This window comes from Lipophrys pholis (genome assembly GCF_963383615.2).
Source record: "Lipophrys pholis genome assembly, chromosome: 21".
NCBI lineage: Eukaryota > Metazoa > Chordata > Actinopteri > Blenniiformes > Blenniidae > Lipophrys > Lipophrys pholis.
The window spans coordinates 22,511,770-22,533,597 of NC_137649.1; the positions used below are offsets into that span (position 1 = coordinate 22,511,770).

General features: G+C 40.4%; 1 protein-coding gene across 1 annotated transcript; it reads right to left on the minus strand.

Moving 5' to 3' along the window:
• Positions 1–1,329: 1,329 nt before the first annotated feature.
• On the minus strand, positions 1,330–21,102 carry LOC308126416 (uncharacterized protein). The gene is made up of 24 exons (XM_080490805.1): positions 21,069–21,102; positions 20,092–20,214; positions 18,771–18,902; positions 18,235–18,411; positions 16,836–17,009; positions 16,102–16,275; positions 15,368–15,541; positions 13,645–13,818; positions 12,911–13,084; positions 11,205–11,378; positions 10,206–10,379; positions 9,954–10,124; positions 9,405–9,451; positions 8,530–8,606; positions 8,337–8,365; positions 6,218–6,288; positions 5,959–6,026; positions 5,659–5,714; positions 5,336–5,550; positions 4,954–5,219; positions 3,777–3,890; positions 3,559–3,700; positions 3,422–3,463; positions 1,330–3,019 (listed from the first exon to the last, which is right to left on the minus strand). The coding sequence occupies exons 2-24, from the start codon at positions 20,172–20,174 to the stop codon at positions 2,721–2,723; spliced, it is 3,207 nt and encodes a 1,068-aa protein (XP_080346931.1). The 5' UTR covers positions 20,175–20,214; positions 21,069–21,102; the 3' UTR covers positions 1,330–2,720.
• Positions 21,103–21,828: the final 726 nt, after the last annotated feature.

Consider the following 21,828-nt stretch of genomic DNA (forward strand, 5'->3'; position numbering starts at 1 on the left):
AACATAACCCGTTCACTGCTGCCAATCAAATGGTGAATAAGATCCTCTTTAGGGTTCATATGTTTGTAAATCTGACTGTGATGAAGTCAGTGCCTCACCAGCCATGAACCTCACCGCACGTCACTGCTGTACTGCCATCGCACCAATCAACCTCTGGACACAGCAGGACAAAATACAATTTCTACAGGAGAAAGGTGTTTGTTTTGGGTGCTTGAAGTACGGACACACAAGCAGAGACTGTGGAAGTCGCTTGGATTGTGATGCTTTACACTCATATGACCACTTCTTTCAGTAACAAGTAATCTAAAACGTTACTATTTCCAAAACAGTAATCAGATTGAAGTTACTTCCCAAAGTCACTATTGCAGCGCCCAGCAGGACGAGTTTCTTGTCTGCAAAGCCGCTTTATTATTAAACAGAACCTGGAGCTCCTCCGTTCTCCTCCAAACAGCCACACGGAGTGCATTCAGTCTGCACACTCATCTGCCCCGCCCCCTTCTCCAATCTCAGCCAATCACAGACCAGGTCACTTTAGTGATGCGTTCAGGAAACGCAAAACAATTGGAACCAACAAACGTCATCAATAAATCTTAACATTGCAACATGAACACAACTGCAAAGATGTTACACTATTTTTGTAATTTTCCTGAGTAGAAAGACATATTGGCAGGAAGCCCCGCCCCTTTTCCCAATCAGTCATTGAAAGACTCTAAATTAAAGGTTGCATAGAGCAGTTAGTGCAAATAAATAAATGGATAAATAATGCAACAGACAACAACTACATCTCCAGGTAAATAATTACAAGTAGTAGTAAAAATCTGATAATAAAACCTTGAGTCAGATATAAATACAACAAAGAATGAAGGTTAAAATATGTATAAACATGGTGCAGGAGGCAGTGATCAGCAGAGCTTTCATTTTAATGTTGAGACGATGGGGGGTGTTGTCAGCAGCTGAAAAAGTAACTTGTAATCTAACTCAGTTACTTTTAAAGACAAGTAGTCAGTAAAGTAACCAAGTTACTTTTTAAAGGAGTAACGAGTAATCAGATAACCTTTTCAAGGCACAAGGCAAGGCAATTCACAGTGCTTTACAAAGAAACTCAAGAAATACAGAATAAAGAAATACATTAAACCTTTAGAAGAAATGAAAGAAAAGCATTAAAGCAAATAATGAAGAAAAGTATAATAAAAAAAATTTATAAAAATTTGTTTAATAAGAAAGTAAAGTCAAATTTTTTATTTAAAAGCCTGTGCATATAGGAATGTTTTATTATGCCTTTTACTGTTATTTTTTATGTCAGAAAATTTAAAAATTAACATGAAAAATGGTGTCATGAGCACTTTAATGTTCCACAACTTTCACAAAACAATTAAAGGCATATGTAAACATGCAAGAATCCAACAAAACTCCTCTATCGTCTCTGGTTTAAACTTTTTTTATTGTCAGATTTAAAAAAACAACAACAAAAAAACAAAAAAACACAATACAAAAGTCCAGTCACGTAATGCACCATTTTCTCCAACCCCCTACATATACCCCCCCACGCGCAGTACTTTTAGTAAAATAGTAAAAATGCAATCGTAAAAAAAACCAAAAACAAAACTAAGAGCTGCATACTTGCATATGTACACTCGGATTTATGCATATGAGAGAATTTAAACAAGAAACGAAATACAAAGTAGATTTCTAGATATGTACATTGAAGCATCACACAAATAGTATTTCCACATATCGATCTACCTATGGAAACATCCAATCGCAGCTTTAACTCACTGGCACAGGGAATCTCAGTGCGGCGGACAGACAGAAGAGCAGCAGCACTATGCGATTGTGATCAATTATAAAAGGTCAAGTCGAGCACAGCTTGACGATGAGTTGACTCTTTTCAAGGCTTCATTCCAGAACTCATCAGAGAAAATCATCTGTAACTCCTCCTGCACACAGTCCTGGTTTTGTCAACAGCAGACTCGTCTCCTGTCAACAGAAGATTCTAAAAGTAGGAAACATGGCCCCAAGGCAGGACGCTTTCCTCCCATAGTAGGTCGACGCCGCTGGGTGGGGGGCTCTGTGGAAACTGAGTGAGTTCTGACGAAATCGTGCAGTTGAAAGTATTTAAGAAAGTCAGATTTGGTCAGCATATGAGTTTTGCATAAATGATAAAAGCTCGCGAACTGGTTGTCCAAATCTAGATTTTGTAGGTGCTGAAGTCGTTAATCTGGAGTTGATTCTAGCAGGAAAAAATAGGTGGTTATTAGAAATAGGAGTCATCTGGGCTGAGGAGTACCACCCACAGTGGTGTCTAGTCTGGACCCACATTTTTAAAGTAACAGTGTCAATAGGATTAGATGAAGACTGGGAGGGAGTCGATGGCAGAGGACTGCATGTCAGAGTTTACGGTGAAGAAGAGGAACACGAATCTGCTTCAATTTGGTACAATTTGTCCTGTGGTACGGTGCACCAAGCCCACCATGTTTTGTTTCTCTGAAGCAAGGATTTACCAATTCTCACGTCTCCCCGTCCATATAAATGATGACATAACGCTGTGGATACGACTAAACATTGATCTGGAAAGAAAGAGTGGGAGGCTTGAATGAAAGTGGAAGATTCTCCTCTGTAGGTCAGATTATCCAGATTATGTCAGCGCAGTAAGATTTCGCTCCCGTAGTAACTTAATGCCTTGGTAATCCTCTGTCGTCTCTGAGGACAATGTACCTGCCTCAATTGTTCAGGTCAGCATAAAGATGTTTATCTATCTTAGAAAATTCCTCAATCATTTTTCCACGAGCGTCTTCGTTCTTTGTCAGCACCATGTCGATCAGTGCTTTTGCTGCAACTCTAAAATCTGGCATGATGTTAAGGTGATGGTATTCCTGCTCATTTATCACATCTTCACGCAGAAGTCTAGTCATCAGTGAATCTAAATTAGGCTTTGATATTCTATCAATAAACCCTTCCCGCATACCGAACAGCTTCCTCTTCATTGGTTCTTGTCGATCTTGTGTTCCTGAATCAGGACCTGTATAACAAGGCATCAAATAATCTCATTTAGTCGTCAGTCAAAAACCATAACAAGAACTCAACTAGTTTGTTATCAACTTTGAACATTGTACAAATGGAGATGATGGAATCACAATGGAGCGTTGGTGTTCAGGCATGTGTTGAGGTTGGAGCCACTCAATTTATTTGAATAAGAAGTTTCCTGAATCAAATGCAGTAAAGTTTATACAAACCAGAAAGAACCGTTGAGGTTTAGCAGGAGAAGAAAGCGAACTATCTTGAAGAGTAGATCTGACACAGCGGTGCTTGGTACATATAAATGTTGACACGACATGAACAATAATAATGTGGAGTGGAGTCTACATGTTCTTTCTGTACCTGCCCAAAGAAACTCAGTCTCACTGTGAACAGTGTTGCTCACCTGAGCCATCAGGTAGACGGGGGGTCGTGGTGGGTTCACTGCCTGCAGGTGGAACCGACACCAGAGTTTTGTACTGACATTTAAAGAGGTGAGTGGACCTTTAAAAACTAATTGTAAGACAGTCAAACTTTCTTTACCAGTCAGCTTCATGATATATTCCCACACAGTGTCATCCTGGTATTTGACCATCACAGTGGCGTCCTTGGTTTCCCTCGTCAGCCGAATTTCAAAGTTTGGGTGGAGAACTTTTCCAAAGCTTGAGTCAAATCGTGAGCCCAGCTGCGTTTGGAAAAAAGTACTGACTTCATGCCACGTTGGGTGTGGGAGCACATCTGCCAGTGTTTCAAATACTCACCCGAGGTTGTACCAAGGTTGACTCAGGACACTGAAGGGTGTAAGTGCGTCTTCCAATCAGCTCACAGGAAGAAGTGGCCTGAATGTACTCAGAATTTCTTTGTTGAGATTTTACCTTCAGGAGAAGAACAATGAGGGTTTAAACATCCAGGATGCTTTATTAAAGCGCTTATGCACCAAAAGCACAGTCATCTTTAACTTGCATTAACTAAACAATGGAGCCATGGGGGGGGGGGGGGGTCAATGTTCATGGTGATCGCCAGGTGGTGGAGGTGGAGGTGTGGAGGTTGAGGCTGGAGAGTTGATGTAGAGTGACACCAGTGGAGCAGACCAGATCCAGTGTATGGCCTCGGCTGTGAGTGGGGAAGTTGATGTGCTGCGTGAAATAGAGACTGTAGGAGTTCTAGAAACTCTGGCAGATTTGCAGTTGCTGTTATGGATATGAAAATTGAAATCTCCTAGGAGGAGAACAGATGGTGATGTGGTCAGGATGAGGTTCGTGAATGTATGAGTACCCCTGTGGGTGTGGCTTGGTTTGATGACAAATAGTCCAGGGGTTTGAGCAGGTTTCAGTGATGCAGAGAAAGTCCAGTTTATTGTCCGTGATGAATTCATTTAGTATGGGGCTTTTATTGTTTAGAGATCGGGTGTTGAGTCAAGCCAGATGACGCTGCTTACCAATTGGTTGGGAGGACTGAGGAAACGTGTGTGTGTGTGTGTGTGTGTGTGTGTGTGTGTGTGTGTGTGTGTGTGTGTGTGTGTGTGTGTGTGTGTGTGTGTGTGTGTGTGTGTGTGTGTGTGTGTGTGTGTGTGTGTGTGTGTGTGTGTGTGTGTGTGTGTGTGTGTGTGTGTGTGTGTGTGTGTGTGTGTGTGTGTGTGTGTGTGTGTGTGTGTGTGTGTGTGTGTGTGTGTGTGTGTGTGTGTGTGTGTGTGTGTGTGTGTGTGTGTGTGTGTGTGTGTGTGTGTGTGTGTGTGTGTGTGTGTGTGTGTGTGTGTGCGCGCGCGCGCGCGCGCCTTTTGGGTGCCTGCGCAGACCGAGTCAATTATGCCCCCGACTCAAGAGGACATAACAAGTAACAGTAAATTGTAATAACAAGTAGAAACAGTAAGAATACTTTCATAACCATGTTGAGAAGTTTCTCAGGTTTTGCTGTTAAGAACTGACTGAGACCTCTTACCTCCTCCGGGGGGACGTTGTTTGGCAGCAAGAAGACGTTGACTTTTTGAATGTCCTCAGTCCAGGTCGGACAGTGGAACAGCAGTGCCTGACTACTTATTGGTCTTTGAATGTTTAGAATCCCTGTGAGGAAATTTATTACGAGGCCATAAACAGAAAAGTGACTGACATCCACAACAACATGAGTGTCGTTTATCTCCAGTGGTTCAAGGAAGCTCATTCCTTCATCGCTCATGTGGACTGCAGACAGGCCATTAGGAAGTGCAGCTGCAAAAACAAGGACATTTTAAATCCACGTCGTGTCAAATCCCAAAGGTTTGCACACCAAGTCTTTCAATTACTATCATGATGCAGGTTGTCAACGCCAGGCGAGACATACTTACCGGGGTTTAGTTCACAGTGCAGGAGGTGCAGCTGTGACACAGCTTTGGTAGTGCCCTCGATCTTAAACAAGGGACCTGCAGGGAGCTTTCCAGATGCTTGGAGGAGGTCCTCATCCCACTCAATTATCTTGTACAACAACTCTCCCCCTCCAGTCATTGTAAAGCCAAGCCCAGTCAGCGGACACAGGAACACACCTGGACCCAGGCCTCTGAACCTGTGCAGCACAACTCCAGGGTTAAAATAAAATTTAAGCCAGGAGCTATGTGGAATGATGTCATGTGAAAAGAGAAAACAATATATGTACGAGTGCAAGTTTGATTACCTGTAAGAAATACTCCCGGGCTCATCAAATACTTCAAAAGTAAAGCATGAGGGAGCCTGAAATTTTCACAAAAAACAAAATTTGTTTTCCAAGAATTTAATGATATGAATGAATGCAATATATCAGCTCAGTGACTGTTTATTCATTTATTTGTGATTCTAATACTGCTGGGTTCACAACAGATGTCATCATGAACATGTGAAGAATAACTGAAATCCACTCAAGCTCATTCTTCACTAATTTATCAGTGTCATGGAGGTTAGAAGAGCAGAACTCTGTATGAAGCAAATCTGTTCTCACCTTGTCCACCTCTGGCTCCTCCAGCTGGGTGTTTCCTCTGCTGGAATCCAGTTTAAGGTGTGATTCTTCTGATGGCGGGATAATGGGAGGCAACAATACCTTTTTTAAATAATTGAACTATCGGCTGCATAAAGTAGCTTAACATGAAAGATTTTCAAGGAAAATAGATTTTTCCCAAAGCTGTCTTTGAGTGTAGAACTTAAATAAAAGTACCAACATGTGGTTTAGAGTGGTTACCAATGGATTACTGAGTACTTACCCTCGGCTGATGGACATGATGATGACTGTGTAGCAGGTAACTTTGATGGTACATCCTGAAGATCCTGTCCACTGAATTAAAAAACAAAAGGAGAATAAGAGATGTAAGTGTTGTTCTATTTACAATGTGTGTCCATCTTCACTTGGATATCCACAGAAGTGGATTCACCTCTACGCTGCGACTGTGGCTCAGACAGCTTCCCTTTTAGTACAAAGACATGATTAATTAATACATGCAGAATGCTGTGTGGTACTGATATATATATATATATATATATATATATATTTTTTTTTAACTGCATTTGGAAACACACAAGTCCAAGACTTTGCACAATGCCAGAAGCAAAGCCTCCAACATGCTTACTTCATTCAAAGCTACCTTTGATTACTACATCACTTCTGTAGTTTTTCTTGAACATGTCCTCATTTTTTTTAAATAACATGCTGGAATTCGATTAAAAATCAACACATATATATCTGTTTCATGACTGGATATGTCGACCTGATAGGTCTTTCAGTTTATTGTGATTTTTGAATGTTTTTTGTCACTGATAGGCAGTAATCCTGTGTCGTCCAGCACGCTGCCCGGGTACCAGACCAGGTTGCCGCAAACATGGACGAGAGGACTGTTGTGGATTACAGGTATGTCACGTGATTTCTCCCTTGTCAACTGGCATTAGGTTTTAGGAATCGGCCTCTTCCTACAACGTAAGTGTTGGAGGAGCCCCGGCCGGAGCCTGTACGAACTGCCTGGTGAGAATGCTCTTGTTAATAAATACTATAACTATCTCAGGTCTGTTGTCCTTAGCGCGTCACAGTTTTGGAGCATGCAGGATACCTGGAGAATATTTAATAAAAGGATCAATACATTTTAGACGGGGACCACCCCGGAGAAGTCCTGAAATATCAGTATTTTTTGATGTGGCCAGGATCGCTCCGGATCAATAAATTGGATCCACTGACATCTCCAGCAGAACAAATCATTTCTTGTCTGAGACAACAATTCTGTCCCAATCGGCTCCGTTGGCGGCATGTTTTGCTTTCCACCAAGCAGGCCGCCTTACTGCTTTACTAAACTGTGATTTGGTTTTGTGAGACTCTCGTGACAATGACGCACGAGCGGCACAACGTCAGCGGTAAACAGCAACAACAATATGGAGCGCAGGAGAGAGCAGGACCCAGCAGCATTTAATACTCTGAAGTAACGGCGTTACTTCGAGTTCGACTTTGTAAAAGGTGACAAACACGTGTGTGTTCACTGTGCACTCTGCGTGAGAAAAACACTTTTATCTACAGCCACAAATTCCACCTCAAACTTGAGCAAGCGGTTTGCAAGATGGCAAGCTGGACCACCTCCACCTCCACCATCTCACCCCAGACCACCTCCACCACCACCACCTCACCCCGGACCCCCCCACCTCACCCCGGACCCCTCCACCACCCCCAACCTCACCCCAGACCCCTCCACCACCACCACCTCACCCCTGGATGCCCTCCACCACCTCCACCACCACCACCTCACCCCAGACCCCCTCCACCAACCCCACTTCACCCCGGACCCCCCCACCTCACCCCGGACCCCCCAACCTCACCCCAGACCTCTCCACCACCCCCATCTCACCCCAGACATGACATGCCCGCTGCAGCTACTGCATCCAATTCCAGGGTAAACCACCGAGGACCCCTCTCCTGCTAAACAGGTAAAAATACACTTAAGATATGTCAATGTTAATCATTTGGAATTCAGGCAGGAGAGACTTTTTGATTTTAATTATTTTATTGGTGTATTTTATTGACAGCGATTTGAATGAAAGAGTATATACACAAAATACTTCTTTTTTATATGATGGGAAACGCAAAAATGTAAGTTAACAGAAGAAATACTTGCTTTATTTCATTAAAATACTCTTTCATTTAATTGAATTTAGTATAATGTAATATGCAGAATGAATAGAAATAGGCCGAAAGATCTACTGCTTTATAGCGTATTCGTGTTTTTCATCACGTTTTTGAAAAGTAATTGCAGAATATCCAAACCTGTGGTAATAATAATAATGACGATGCTGATAATAATAATATGATAAATGGCTTGGAAACAAACTGTTCGATGGAGAGATTACCTTGTTGCAGCAGCACCAGAAAGCATCTCCTAGATTAAAAAACAAAATTCAAAAATACAGAGATTTGGTCAGAAACTTGCTGCTTCATTTCTCTCGGGTCACGACTGCAAAGCATCTCTCTATTTCTTTGATCTGAATCCAATTCCCAAGAGGTCTATCAATAATTCAAATGTATTAACTGTTCTGTCCTCACCTCTGTACTCAGCTCTGTCCTCAGCCTTTTCAGTGGCCTCTCTTTGCCTGGACTTTCTGAGACAGACAAGCTGCTATCTGATGAAAAAAAGACACATTCAAAAGTAAAATGCAGGAGATGAACTCAATCATTTATCAATGCATTAATCATTAAAGGAAACATTTCTGATTGCAGCTGCTGACGTGAATAGGGCCATCCTCTTGGCTGACATCAGAAATGTCCTCACAAAGACCCATAAACCAGAACAGGTGTGTGTAATACTGATCAATAGGTTTGAAAAATGTTCACACGCTGAGCGTCAGCAGGAACTTGTAGAGCTGCTGTGAACGTTTCATGTCAGTGAACAGACAAACAACTACAAAATAGAATATTAAAACCCAAATAAACACTGCCCCATAGTGCAGATGTGTACCTGGCGCTACTTTCCTTTGGTCTGAATAAAACCTTTATAATTTCATTGTTGGACAGCTCCAGTCTGTTCAGAAAATTAAATACAACATTTCTGATAATAGCATTAAGAGGACAGGTTATTTATCACAGTTGACTGACACAAAGAGACGGTCGATTCTTTTTAAATTGTGTATTGTCTCTATTTAAATTATTTAAGGTTCTTTACATTACAATGGTAAAAATAGGAAAAAATAGTTTATTGCATTTGAAAGGGAATATTTGCATTATTATGATACATTATCATTACATTCGTGGTTAATTTGGTCACAAAAATGTTAATATTGTTTCTTGGTAATAGTTTGTGGGACAATATATCGTCCAGCAAGATTTCTCTCTCTCTCTCTCTCTCTCTCTCTCTCTCCCTCTCCCTCTCCCTCTCCCTCTCCCTCCCTCCCTCCCTCCACGTTTTATTCCAGAATACACACATTCACTGAAGCGGCGACTGTCGTCCCTCAGTAAGCTGGTTTTCACCCTGTGGGGTAAAAACTGTGAATTAATACTCAACCAGTCATTTTATTAAAAAAAGAAAGATCAGATGTGAACCACAATCATGCAGGTGACGATGCATCTGTCCATCACTCCCTCTGCCAGGCCTGCTTCAATATCAATATGAACATTTCAAACTGAGAACTCTGCTTTATTTCTCTACCAATGGAACCAACATTTACATCTGATTTCCCTCAGACGTTACATGTTGCAGCTCCGTCACTTCCACTGCTCGTGCAGAATTAAAAAAAAAAAAAAAAACATTTTTGATGAGTCAGGAGGACTTCTATTTCTTCATCTTTGAAACCATTTCTGTGAATGAACACTGCCTCAGAGCTGAGAGCTCCCGTTGACAGGTGTGCTCATGCTGAATGAACGTCATAAGTGCAATACAACAATACAAGTCCAATAATCTGACATCATTTGAATTCTTCACTCCACATCAGTTTAGCACGTTGATACTAAACAAAATTCCACATCTCACTGACCTCAAAATCTCTCCAATGCCTGAACTGATCTTAAGTTCATTCAGCATCGTCGTTACTTCAAAGCTGAAGTCATTTCCCTGGAGGTCCAGCTCAACCAGAGGAACTGGACTTTTCTTCAGAGCATCGATCAGAACATGACAGCCTTCATCTGTGACTTTACAGTGAGCCAACCTGTCAAGACAGAGAGCGAGAGAAGGACGTGGACAAAAACTGTTCTCTGAATTCAGCAGGTACAAAAATGAGTTGTCTTACCTCAGAATGCTCAGTTTACAGTTTGGACTACTCAAACCAACAGACAGACACTCTATTCCTTGATCTCTGAGACTGTTGTGACTCAGGTCGAGCTCTTGAAGACGACAGGATGAGGACATCAGAAGGTTATTCAAATTGTTACAACTCTGCCCTGACAAATGGCAAGAAGTCAGCCTGAAAGGAGAAAACAAAAGCAACGAGCCGTTAGTCATTCTTTTGCCACATTAAAAAACCCTAGACTCCAATGAATTGGTATTTATTCTAACAAGTTTGAACACTTGACATTATTTAACACACATCCAGGCTTTTCTATGAGTTTCTCACTCTGCAGAGCTCACATATGTGGCTGTAAACATTTTGAGTTATGTCTTCTGGGACTTTTATTGTATTGAGTGTAGTTCTACTTTATTCAGCTTTTATAACAGATGAATTGTATGTTTCAGTTTATTCTGGAACCCAAACCCTGGAGCACAATAAACAGGTAGGCTGTGATGGTACACATACAGCCGATTACAAAAACACCTGAAACTGTTTCAGTTACCGAACTGTGGTAATTATTGCAAGTGCCAACATCACAAGGTAAAGAAGCAGCAGTCTGGTCACTTCTGTCTGTTCCTGAAGACAAGAGATTAAATAATGATCTGCATTTGTTAAGTGTTTAGCGTGCTAGGCTTTTTACTTTCCTACATTGATCCATGCATTTGTGGGATGAGCAGCAGAGCTGAACATGAACATTGCACTTGTGAATATGCCAACGTCATTCTGAAACTAAATAGAAAACATATTGTCCCTCCATTAATTTGTCACCAAACACTCCAAATGAACATTTACTTTTCTGCTCTTGCTTCCTTCACCAATCAGGAGGGCGATGATGAGTATATTACTTCATTATTATAACTGCTGCTACGAAACAATAAAAAACCCACATAAATCTGATCAATAACACCTGTTTAGAAACTTATTTTTTTAAACGTCGTATGTGACAAAACACAAACTTACTTCAGCCTTTCGAGTCTGCAGCTCTCATCCATCAGTCCATCACACAGGTAGCTCATTCCTAAGTCCCCCAGCTCGTTTACACTCACGTCCAGCTCTTTGAGATGGGACGGATTGCGCTTAATTGCATCACTCAGAAGGGCACAACTGGCTCCCCGTAAGCCACATTTCACAATCCTGTAAATGTAGATAATAGGTGAGGATTCAACAGAAGCAGCCATGGAGGTAACTGTAACTGGAGTTTCAATCGCCATCAACCTGCAGCTTCAGAAAAACTCCATGAGTTGGTGTTCGTGGCCCTCGGCCTGTCACGATAATCAATAAATGAATTAATTGCACGATAATTAAAAATGAGCTTGATAATTTTTCATTTACCAAAGACGTCACTGTGAGCGGCGCACTCTCAGTTTAATGTTGTTTTAGAGAGTTGCCAGATTTCTGAGCCTTCCAGTGGAAAACCCAGTAAGGCTCACTGTAAACGGGCCTTAACATGTCGGGGGGAACCAGCCAATCTGGCAACAGCAGCCACCAGAGTCGCACCGCCGCATACGTCATCAAAATGTGAAGCGTCACGACAAAAACAAATAGAAGACAGCAGCACGACCTCAGACTCTGTCTCCACCATTAATACTTCATCTTCGTATAGTTACCGTATTTTCCGGATGAATTTAAAATATTCTTTAGAAATAAAAGTTGCTCTTTAAAAGGGTATACTTGCATTATTATACCATTATTAATATATTAGTAGAAAAATGGTATCAAAATGGCAATATTATCGTTTATCGCAATAATTTCTGGGACAATTTATCGTCCAGCAAAATTTGTTATCGTGACAGGCCTACATGGTCCTTTTACCTGATAAAAACCTGCATGTTCAATGACGGCGTTCTGTTAATTTATACTAGCTTAACTGTCATAACCTGTGATAAAGACGTTGTGTATAAGTAATGATTCCTGCTCCTCCAGAACGAAATAATCATGTTTTATAATCACAGGTATGTTGGAGGAGGTAACATCCCAGAGTGAGACCAGAGATGAAATGATTGGAGGTTGTATGGCTGTTGTGTTTGATAATCATGTCTTCTGGGACTTTTATTGTATTGAGTGTAGTTCTACTTTATTCAGCTTTTATAACAGATGAATTGTATGTTTCAGTTTATTCTGGAACCCAAACCCTGGAGCACAATAAACAGGTAGGCTGTGATGGTACACATACAGCCGATTACAAAAACACCTGAAACTGTTTCAGTTACCGAACTGTGGTAATTATTGCAAGTGCCAACATCACAAGGTAAAGAAGCAGCAGTCTGGTCACTTCTGTCTGTTCCTGAAGACAAGAGATTAAATAATGATCTGCATTTGTTAAGTGTTTAGCGTGCTCGGCTTTTTACTTTCCTACATTGATCCATGCATTTGTGGGATGAGCAGCAGAGCTGAACATGAACATTGCACTTGTGAATATGCCAACGTCATTCTGAAACTAAATAGAAAACATATTGTCCCTCCATTAATTTGTCACCAAACACTCCAAATGAACATTTACTTTTCTGCTCTTGCTTCCTTCACCAATCAGGAGGGTGATGATGAGTATATTACTTCATTATTATAACTGCTGCTACGAAACAATAAAAAACCCACATAAATCTGATCAATAACACCTGTTTAGAAACTTTTTTTTAAACGTCATATGTGACAAAACACAAACTTACTTCAGCCTTTCGAGTCTGCAGCTCTCATCCATCAGTCCATCACACAGGTAGCTCATTCCTACGTCCCCCAGAATGTTTTCACTCACGTCCAGCTCTTTGAGATGGGACGGATTGCGCTTAATTACATCACGCAGACGGGCACAACTGTCTCCCGAAAGGTCACAGTTCACAATCCTGTAAATGAAAAAACCCTAGACTCCAATGATTTGGTATTTATTCCAACAAGCTTGAACACTTGACATTATTTAACACACATTCAGGCTATGAGTTTCTCACTCTGCAGAGCTCACATATGTGGCTGTAAACATTTTGAGTTATGTCTTCTGGGACTTTTATTTCGGTCATGGCATCGATGTGAGAAACAGAGTGCAGCTCTACTTTATTCAGCTTTTATAACAGATGAATTGTTGAGCTTTTGCTGGAATAATAAAAGACTTTTGCAGATATTCCAGAATAATGTTACATGAAGAGAAATTGTTTCCCACTTGAAGAAAGACACAAGGAACTTGAAGGCGACTTCTCATGCTGATGATGAGGTAATGACATTTAAATTGAGATTACAAAGACATGAAATTCTATTAACTGTGGTAATTATTGTGGGTGATAATGAGTATATTACTTCATTATTATAACTGCTGCTAAGAAACAATCAAACAAACACATAAATCTGATCAATAACACCAGTTTAGAAACTTATTTTTTTAAACGTCGTATGTGACAAAACACAAACTTACTTCAGCCTTTTGAGTCTGCAGCTCTCATCCATCAGTCCATCACACAGGTAGCTCATTCCTAAGTCCCCCAGCCTGTTTACACTCACGTCCAGCTCTTTGAGATGGGACGGATTGCGCTTAATTGCATCACTCAGAAGGGCACAACTGGCTCCCCGTAAGCCACATTTCACAATCCTGTAAATGTAGATAATAGGTGAGGATTCAACAGAAGCAGCCATGGAGGTAACTGTAACTGGAGTTTCAATCGCCATCAACCTGCAGCTTCAGAAAAACTCCATGAGTTGGTGTTCGTGGCCCTCGGCCTGTCACGATAATCAATAAATGAATTAATTGCACGATAATTAAAAATGAGCTTGATAATTTTTCATTTACCAAAGACGTCACTGTGAGCGGCGCACTCTCAGTTTAATGTTGTTTTAGAGAGTTGCCAGATTTCTGAGCCTTCCAGTGGAAAACCCAGTAAGGCTCACTGTAAACGGGCCTTAACATGTCGGGGGGGGGGGGGGGGGGGGACCAGCCAATCTGGCAACAGCAGCCACCAGAGTCGCACCGCCGCATACGTCATCAAAATGTGAAGCGTCACGACAAAAACAAATAGAAGACAGCAGCACGACCTCAGACTCTGTCTCCACCATTAATACTTCATCTTCGTATAGTTACCGTATTTTCCGGATGAATTTAAAATATTCTTTAGAAATAAAAGTTGCTCTTTAAAAGGGTATACTTGCATTATTATACCATTATTAATATATTAGTAGAAAAATGGTATCAAAATGGCAATATTATCGTTTATCGCAATAATTTCTGGGACAATTTATCGTCCAGCAAAATTTGTTATCGTGACAGGCCTACATGGTCCTTTTACCTGATAAAAACCTGCATGTTCAATGACGGCGTTCTGTTAATTTATACTAGCTTAACTGTCATAACCTGTGATAAAGACGTTGTGTATAAGTAATGATTCCTGCTCCTCCAGAACGAAATAATCATGTTTTATAATCACAGGTATGTTGGAGGAGGTAACATCCCAGAGTGAGACCAGAGATGAAATGATTGGAGGTTGTATGGCTGTTGTGTTTGATAATCATGTCTTCTGGGACTTTTATTGTATTGAGTGTAGTTCTACTTTATTCAGCTTTTATAACAGATGAATTGTATGTTTCAGTTTATTCTGGAACCCAAACCCTGGAGCACAATAAACAGGTAGGCTGTGATGGTACACATACAGCCGATTACAAAAACACCTGAAACTGTTTCAGTTACCGAACTGTGGTAATTATTGCAAGTGCCAACATCACAAGGTAAAGAAGCAGCAGTCTGGTCACTTCTGTCTGTTCCTGAAGACAAGAGATTAAATAATGATCTGCATTTGTTAAGTGTTTAGCGTGCTAGGCTTATTACTTTCCTACATTGATCCATGCATTTGTGGGATGAGCAGCAGAGCTGAACATGAACATTGCACTTGTGAATATGCCAACGTCATTCTGAAACTAAATAGAAAACATATTGTCCCTCCATTAATTTGTCACCAAACACTCCAAATGAACATTTACTTTTCTGCTCTTGCTTCCTTCACCAATCAGGAGGGCGATGATGAGTATATTACTTCATTATTATAACTGCTGCTACGAAACAATAAAAAAACCCACATAAATCTGATCAATAACACCTGTTTAGAAACTTATTTTTTTTAAACGTTGTATGTGACAAAACACAAACTTACTTCAGACTTTCGAGTCTGCAGCTCTCATCCATCAGTCCATCACACAGGTAGCTCATTTCTACGTCCCCCAGAATGTTTTTACTCACGTCCAGCTCTTTGAGATGGGACGGATTGCGCTTAATTACATCACGCAGACGGGCAAAACTGTCTCCCGAAAGGTCACAGTTCACAATCCTGTAAATGAAAAAACCCTAGACTCCAATGATTTGGTATTTATTCCAACAAGCTTGAACACTTGACATTATTTAACACACATTCAGGCTATGAGTTTCTCACTCTGCAGAGCTCACATATGTGGCTGTAAACATTTTGAGTTATGTCTTCTGGGACTTTTATTTCGGTCATGGCATCGATGTGAGAAACAGAGTGCAGCTCTACTTTATTCAGCTTTTATAACAGATGAATTGTTGAGCTTTTGCTGGAATAATAAAAGACTTTTGCAGATATTCCAGAATAATGTTACATGAAGAGAAATTGTTTCCCACTTGAAGAAAGACACAAGGAACTTGAAGGCGACTTCTCATGCTGATGATGAGGTAATGACATTTAAATTGAGATTACAAAGACATGAAATTCTATTAACTGTGGTAATTATTGTGGGTGATAATGAGTATATTACTTCATTATTATAACTGCTGCTAAGAAACAATCAAACAAACACATAAATCTGATCAATAACACCAGTTTAGAAACTTATTTTTTTAAACGTCGTATGTGACAAAACACAAACTTACTTCAGCCTTTCGAGTCTGCAGCTCTCATCCATCAGTCCATCACACAGGTAGCTCATTTCTACGTCCCCCAGCCTGTTTTTACTCACGTCCAGCTCTTTGAGATGGGACGGATTGCGCTTAATTACATCACGCAGACGGGCAAAACTGTCTCCCGAAAGGTCACAGTACACAATCCTGTAAATGAAAAAATCCTGGACTCCAATGATTTGGTATTTATTCCAACAAGCTTGAACACTTGACATTATTTAACACACATTCAGGCTATGAGTTTCTCACTCTGCAGAGCTCACATATGTGGCTGTAAACATTTTGAGTTATGTCTTCTGGGACTTTTATTTCGGTCATGGCATCGATGTGAGAAACAGAGTGCAGCTCTACTTTATTCAGCTTTTATAACAGATGAATTGTTGAGCTTTTGCTGGAATAATAAAAGACTTTTGCAGATATTCCAGAATAATGTTACATGAAGAGAAATTGTTTCCCACTTGAAGAAAGACACAAGGAACTTGAAGGCGACTTCTCATGCTGATGATGAGGTAATGACATTTAAATTGAGATTACAAAGACATGAAATTCTATTAACTGTGGTAATTATTGTGGGTGATAATGAGTATATTACTTCATTATTATAACTGCTGCTAAGAAACAATCAAACAAACACATAAATCTGATCAATAACACCTGTTTAGAAACTTATTTTTTTAAACGTCGTATGTGACAAAACACAAACTTACTTCAGCCTTTCGAATCTGCAGCTCTCATCCATCAGTCCATCACACAGGTAGCTCATTCCTAAGTCCCCCAGCTCGTTTACACTCACGTCCAGCTCTTTGAGATGGGACGGATTGCGCTTAATTGCATCACTCAGACGGGCACAACTGTCTCCCCATAAGCCACAGTTCACAATCCTGTAAATGTAGATAATAGGTGAGGATTCAACAGAAGCAGCCATGGAGGTAACTGTAACTGGAGTTTCAATCACAATCAGCCTGCAGCTTCAGAAAAACTCCATGAGTTGGTGTTCGTGGCCCTCGGCCTGTCACGATAATCAATAAATGAATTAATTGCACGATAATTAAAAATGAGCTTGATAATTTTTCATTTACCAAAGACGTCACTGTGAGCGGCGCACTCTCAGTTTAATGTTGTTTTAGAGAGTTGCCAGATTTCTGAGCCTTCCAGTGGAAAACCCAGTAAGGCTCACTGTAAACGGGCCTTAACATGTCGGGGGGGGGGGGGACCAGCCAATCTGGCAACAGCAGCCACCAGAGTCGCACCGCCGCATACGTCATCAAAATGTGAAGCGTCACGACAAAAACAAATAGAAGACAGCAGCACGACCTCAGACTCTGTCTCCACCATTAATACTTCATCTTCGTATAGTTACCGTACTTTCCGGATGAATTTAAAATATTCTTTAGAAATAAAAGTTGCTCTTTAAAAGGGTATACTTGCATTATTATACCATTATTAATATATTAGTAGAAAAATGGTATCAAAATGGCAATATTATCGTTTATCGCAATAATTTCTGGGACAATTTATCGTCCAGCAAAATTTGTTATCGTGACAGGCCTACATGGTACTTTTACCTGATAAAAACCTGCATGTTCAATGACGGCGTTCTGTTAATTTATACTAGCTTAACTGTCATAACCTGTGATAAAGACGTTGTGTATAAGTAATGATTCCTGCTCCTCCAGAACGAAATAATCATGTTTTATAATCACAGGTATGTTGGAGGAGGTAACATCCCAGAGTGAGACCAGAGATGAAATGATTGGAGGTTGTATGGCTGTTGTGTTTGATAATCATGTGCAGAATAACTTCAGTCTCAGGTATAGAACCATTGGAAAAGCAGCCTTGGGTGGTGGTCACTCAGCCTCACCAAAATACTGGAAAAGAGACTCCAGCTGGTGGTCAAACCTCCGATTGAGGAGGAACGATGTGAATATGATCTGGCGATGGCAGTGAACCAGCTTTTGATCTCTAGCAGATTATCTGGGAGACATGAGAGTTTGACAATCGTGTCCACATGTGTTTTAAAGTTGGAGAAGTGTTGGGGGAGGCGGCCTGCTGCAGGCTCTCCGGTCTCTGTACTCCCGGGGTAAGAGGTGCAATAAGTAAACTTACCTGAGAGTCCTGATTCTGCAGTGTTGATTTCCCAAAGCGTCACATAACAGATGCAGTTTTGTCTGATCTGGGAATCTGACGTCAGTCAGGTGCAGCTCTCTCAGAAAGGACGGGTTTGCCTCCAGAGCTGAGGTCAGTGCAGAACAGCATCTCTCTGACAACATTCCATGAGCCAGTCTAAATAAAGACAAAATCCCTCAAATTCATCATAAAACTAAAATAACAAAGATGATTTTCCACCACAAAGTTTAGTGGTCTAATGTTAATTGGACAGAATATCAACATTTTTTTAAATCTCACACTTCAAAAGGGCGGCTGCTTATTTCCTGCCAAACCAACAGACTGAGAACTCTTATGTCCTCCGTCCTTGTGTGTAATTGTGTCGTGAACTTTGCATGAAAAAGACGCCCATGGTGGTCGTATAGAACTCTTGTCCTCTACTGTATTGCGACTGGTGACTGGCGCTTACTGCAGAAGACGACAGCATTTCACACAAATGTTTTTTATGAACAAATACTGAATAAAGAAAGTCTGACCTGAGAATCTCCACGGCACAGTCTGGACTCTCCAGTTTAACACAGAACTGCTTCATTTCTTCTGACGTCATCCGATACAGCTTGATAGAGATTTCATTCGGTCCTGGTTTGTGGTATTCCACTTGTAAAGACCTGAAAGTGCAGATGTCGATTGTTTCACAGGTGCTGGATTGTAAATAGGCAGAGGCGTTGGGCTTTTCCCACCTAATATTTAAGAAACTTATCTGCAGAAGCACCACTGCAAACATTTCTCTCTCACTCCACCAGCCACAAGGTGGCAGTGTTGTAATCTTTTCTCTGTTCTGCCTTTCAAGAATCCAGTCAAGAAGAAATTATTGTGTTTCAGAAGTCAAACTAGGTTGGAATTCCAATGTGTTTTAGTTTTTTTTTACAAACCTCTCAAATAACCGTCTACTACCCGGTAATATTCAAAACGTCAGGACTTTGGTATTTCTGTTTTCAGTTTGTGGCGTGAATCTGTGGAACAGACTGAACATGGAACTTGAGGAATTTCCAAACTATTAAAACAGAGGTATGAATAAATGATTTTCAAACAATACATGAGTGAACAAAGTGTTCGTCTGAGAATATTCTACACTGGGTGCAAACAATCATAAAAAAATGGTGTTTGTAAAGTCTATAAAAGTATATTTGTGTGTATAAGAGTATCGGCGGTGTGCTTCAGTATATGGAACGGTAGGTGTATAAGTGACCCTGACAACATTTTACATTTTAACAGTTTTTAACTTCAGTAGCACAAAGAATATCGCTGCAAGGAGAAATGTCATTAAACTCATTTAAAAATAATATTAAAATACAATAATTTCTTGGACACTTAATGCATTTTGATTGAATGACCTTAACTTACAGTCATTCCTTGAGCGTTTTGTGTTGAATCTCATGTACATCGTGAAGTAATCTGTTACTATTTGGCCTTTTGGAAAAAAGGGTGACATTTATTTCTTGTGGCCTCCAGCATAACAAACTCCAGACAAAAGCCACGTCACTCTGAGTTTGTAATTTCAAGTTTGGAGACAACTGGAACGCAGTCCTACAAACTATTTGAACTCAAACTCCACAGCTCATCAGTTGAACATATTCTCAGCCTTCAGGTCCAGTAAGAGGTCAAAGTCTTGAGGAAGAGTCGAACCAAATGAGCTGAATAAACTAAATCTGTACTGTGGGGGCAGAGCAGTGGTGGTGAAGTCCTGAGGTGTGGTGTTGTTCATATTAAACTTCACTAAAAAAAAAGCAATGATGAGCCAATAGTTTTGTATGAACACATGTTGTTTGGTCCACAGTGTAAACAGTGTGATCTTACTGTTCTTTAGGATGTTTGGGTTCTTTGGTGTCGAGCGCCGAAGAGGAAGATCCTCCCTCGTCTGCATCGCCACAATCACTCATCCTCTGGACTTCAGTCCTCCCTGGTGGGTAATTACTGACACTGTAATAGACATATTAGTTCAATTTAAAGATGGAGAATACATTAAAACACATTTAAAACCAACCTACTACCTGATAAACAGGAAGCCCGGCCTTCTGCATTAATAGAAACAATCTCTCTACTCCACAGTCGACTCAGCAGACGATCTATCAGTGCTGTACAGACACTCATGTTGCCTCGTTGCTTCAGTCTTTGTAGAAGAAAATCAGCTTTCAGCCTCCACAACTGTGAATTTTACACTTTTATCACTGTTGTGTCAGTTATATGGACAGTCTGCCTCAGCATCTTTCTGTTATTGATTGATTAGTAGTTATTAATGAATATGTAATGTACATAAGAGAAATTGAAAAGAACATTAATATGAATTATACTGTTGACATGTTGCACACAAGTCAATGTATTCAATGTGGGGATTCTATCTACATGTATCTGTGTAGTGAGGAAAATGTAAATCATAATGAATCCCATTCCTTTCCATTGAGCCATGATTCACACATTTACTTCCTGATGAAGAGAATTTGTTTTGGAGTACATGGTTATGTTGCTTGATCATCTAGCTCGAACCCTAACCCTATCCACACTCTGTCATCTTTCATTGAGAATAACACTCAAACACATAAAGGCTCAAAACGTTGTACTTTCTCCAGGTATTTGATTTTAATCTGTAGGATTCATGACACGTCACTGGGGATTTCTCAGTGACAAACATGACGAAATACATTTCAATGTAAAAATATTTCAATTAGTCTCCAGTGAGGACTTTCTCTGCATTACCTCACAGTATTTTGATTTTAAATTAGTTTTATTCTAAGAAACGTTTTGACCAGAAATGAGCGCCAATAAGTGAAGTTTACCGAGACGAGAACGTTTTACTTTCACTTTCGGCTCCTTTCCTCTTCCTCTTCTCGACTGTTGTTAAAAATCCCTCCTGCTCTCGTGTAACGTGTTTCCGTGGTGAAACTAAATCCTGAGAATTAACTGCAATCTGCAAACACGAAAGTTTAACTGCGTCCTGCTGCTTACCTGTCGATCTGCTGCTCACCGCGGCTTCAGTTTCACGGGGGGGGGGGGGCGGGTCGGGGTGGTTAAAACAAGCGCGACTGTGCCGTTCACATGAAAGGGGCGGGGCTTGCATCATCTGACCAATCACACACGGAGAAATCCTGCCAGTTTACAAATGACTGAAGGCTCAATCCGAGTTTATGAAGAATTAAAAAAACGCAACCACCAGGCTAAAAGCTGCAGATACAGACCGCCCGTTCACATGCAGCTGGATCCAGGTTTGATCAAGCTCAGTCCTCTAAATAAAAACAAGTTTATGAAAAGTTTTTTCAACTTTACATAAGATTTTGGTTCCGCTCTGGAATTCTTTTGCTAAAATCCTTCATATTTTATTTTTCACTCTTGAATATATATATATATATATATATATATTTTAAATGTGGGTGTTATTTTGTCATATGCAGGTTTAACGTTTTCAGATTAGGATCTTATTTCTTTTTTTTTCCACATTCAAATCCTGTTTTCAACTTTCAGATACATTTTTTTTTTTTCACGTTCAAACTTTCTTTCACTTTCAGATTGTGTTTTTTCACGTCCAAACTTTTGGTCTGA

Coding starts and splice junctions, on each gene's coding strand:
- LOC308126416 (XM_080490805.1), bottom strand. CDS start 20,174: ATGAGTGATTGTGGCGATGCAGACGAGGGAGGATCTTCCTCTTCGGCG. Junction 18,412..18,770: donor TGTGCCGTGGAGATTCTCAG/GTCAGACTTTCT, acceptor GTCTTTATTTAG/ACTGGCTCATGGAATGTTGT. Junction 5,220..5,335: donor GCACTGTGAACTAAACCCCG/GTAAGTATGTCT, acceptor TTGTTTTTGCAG/CTGCACTTCCTAATGGCCTG.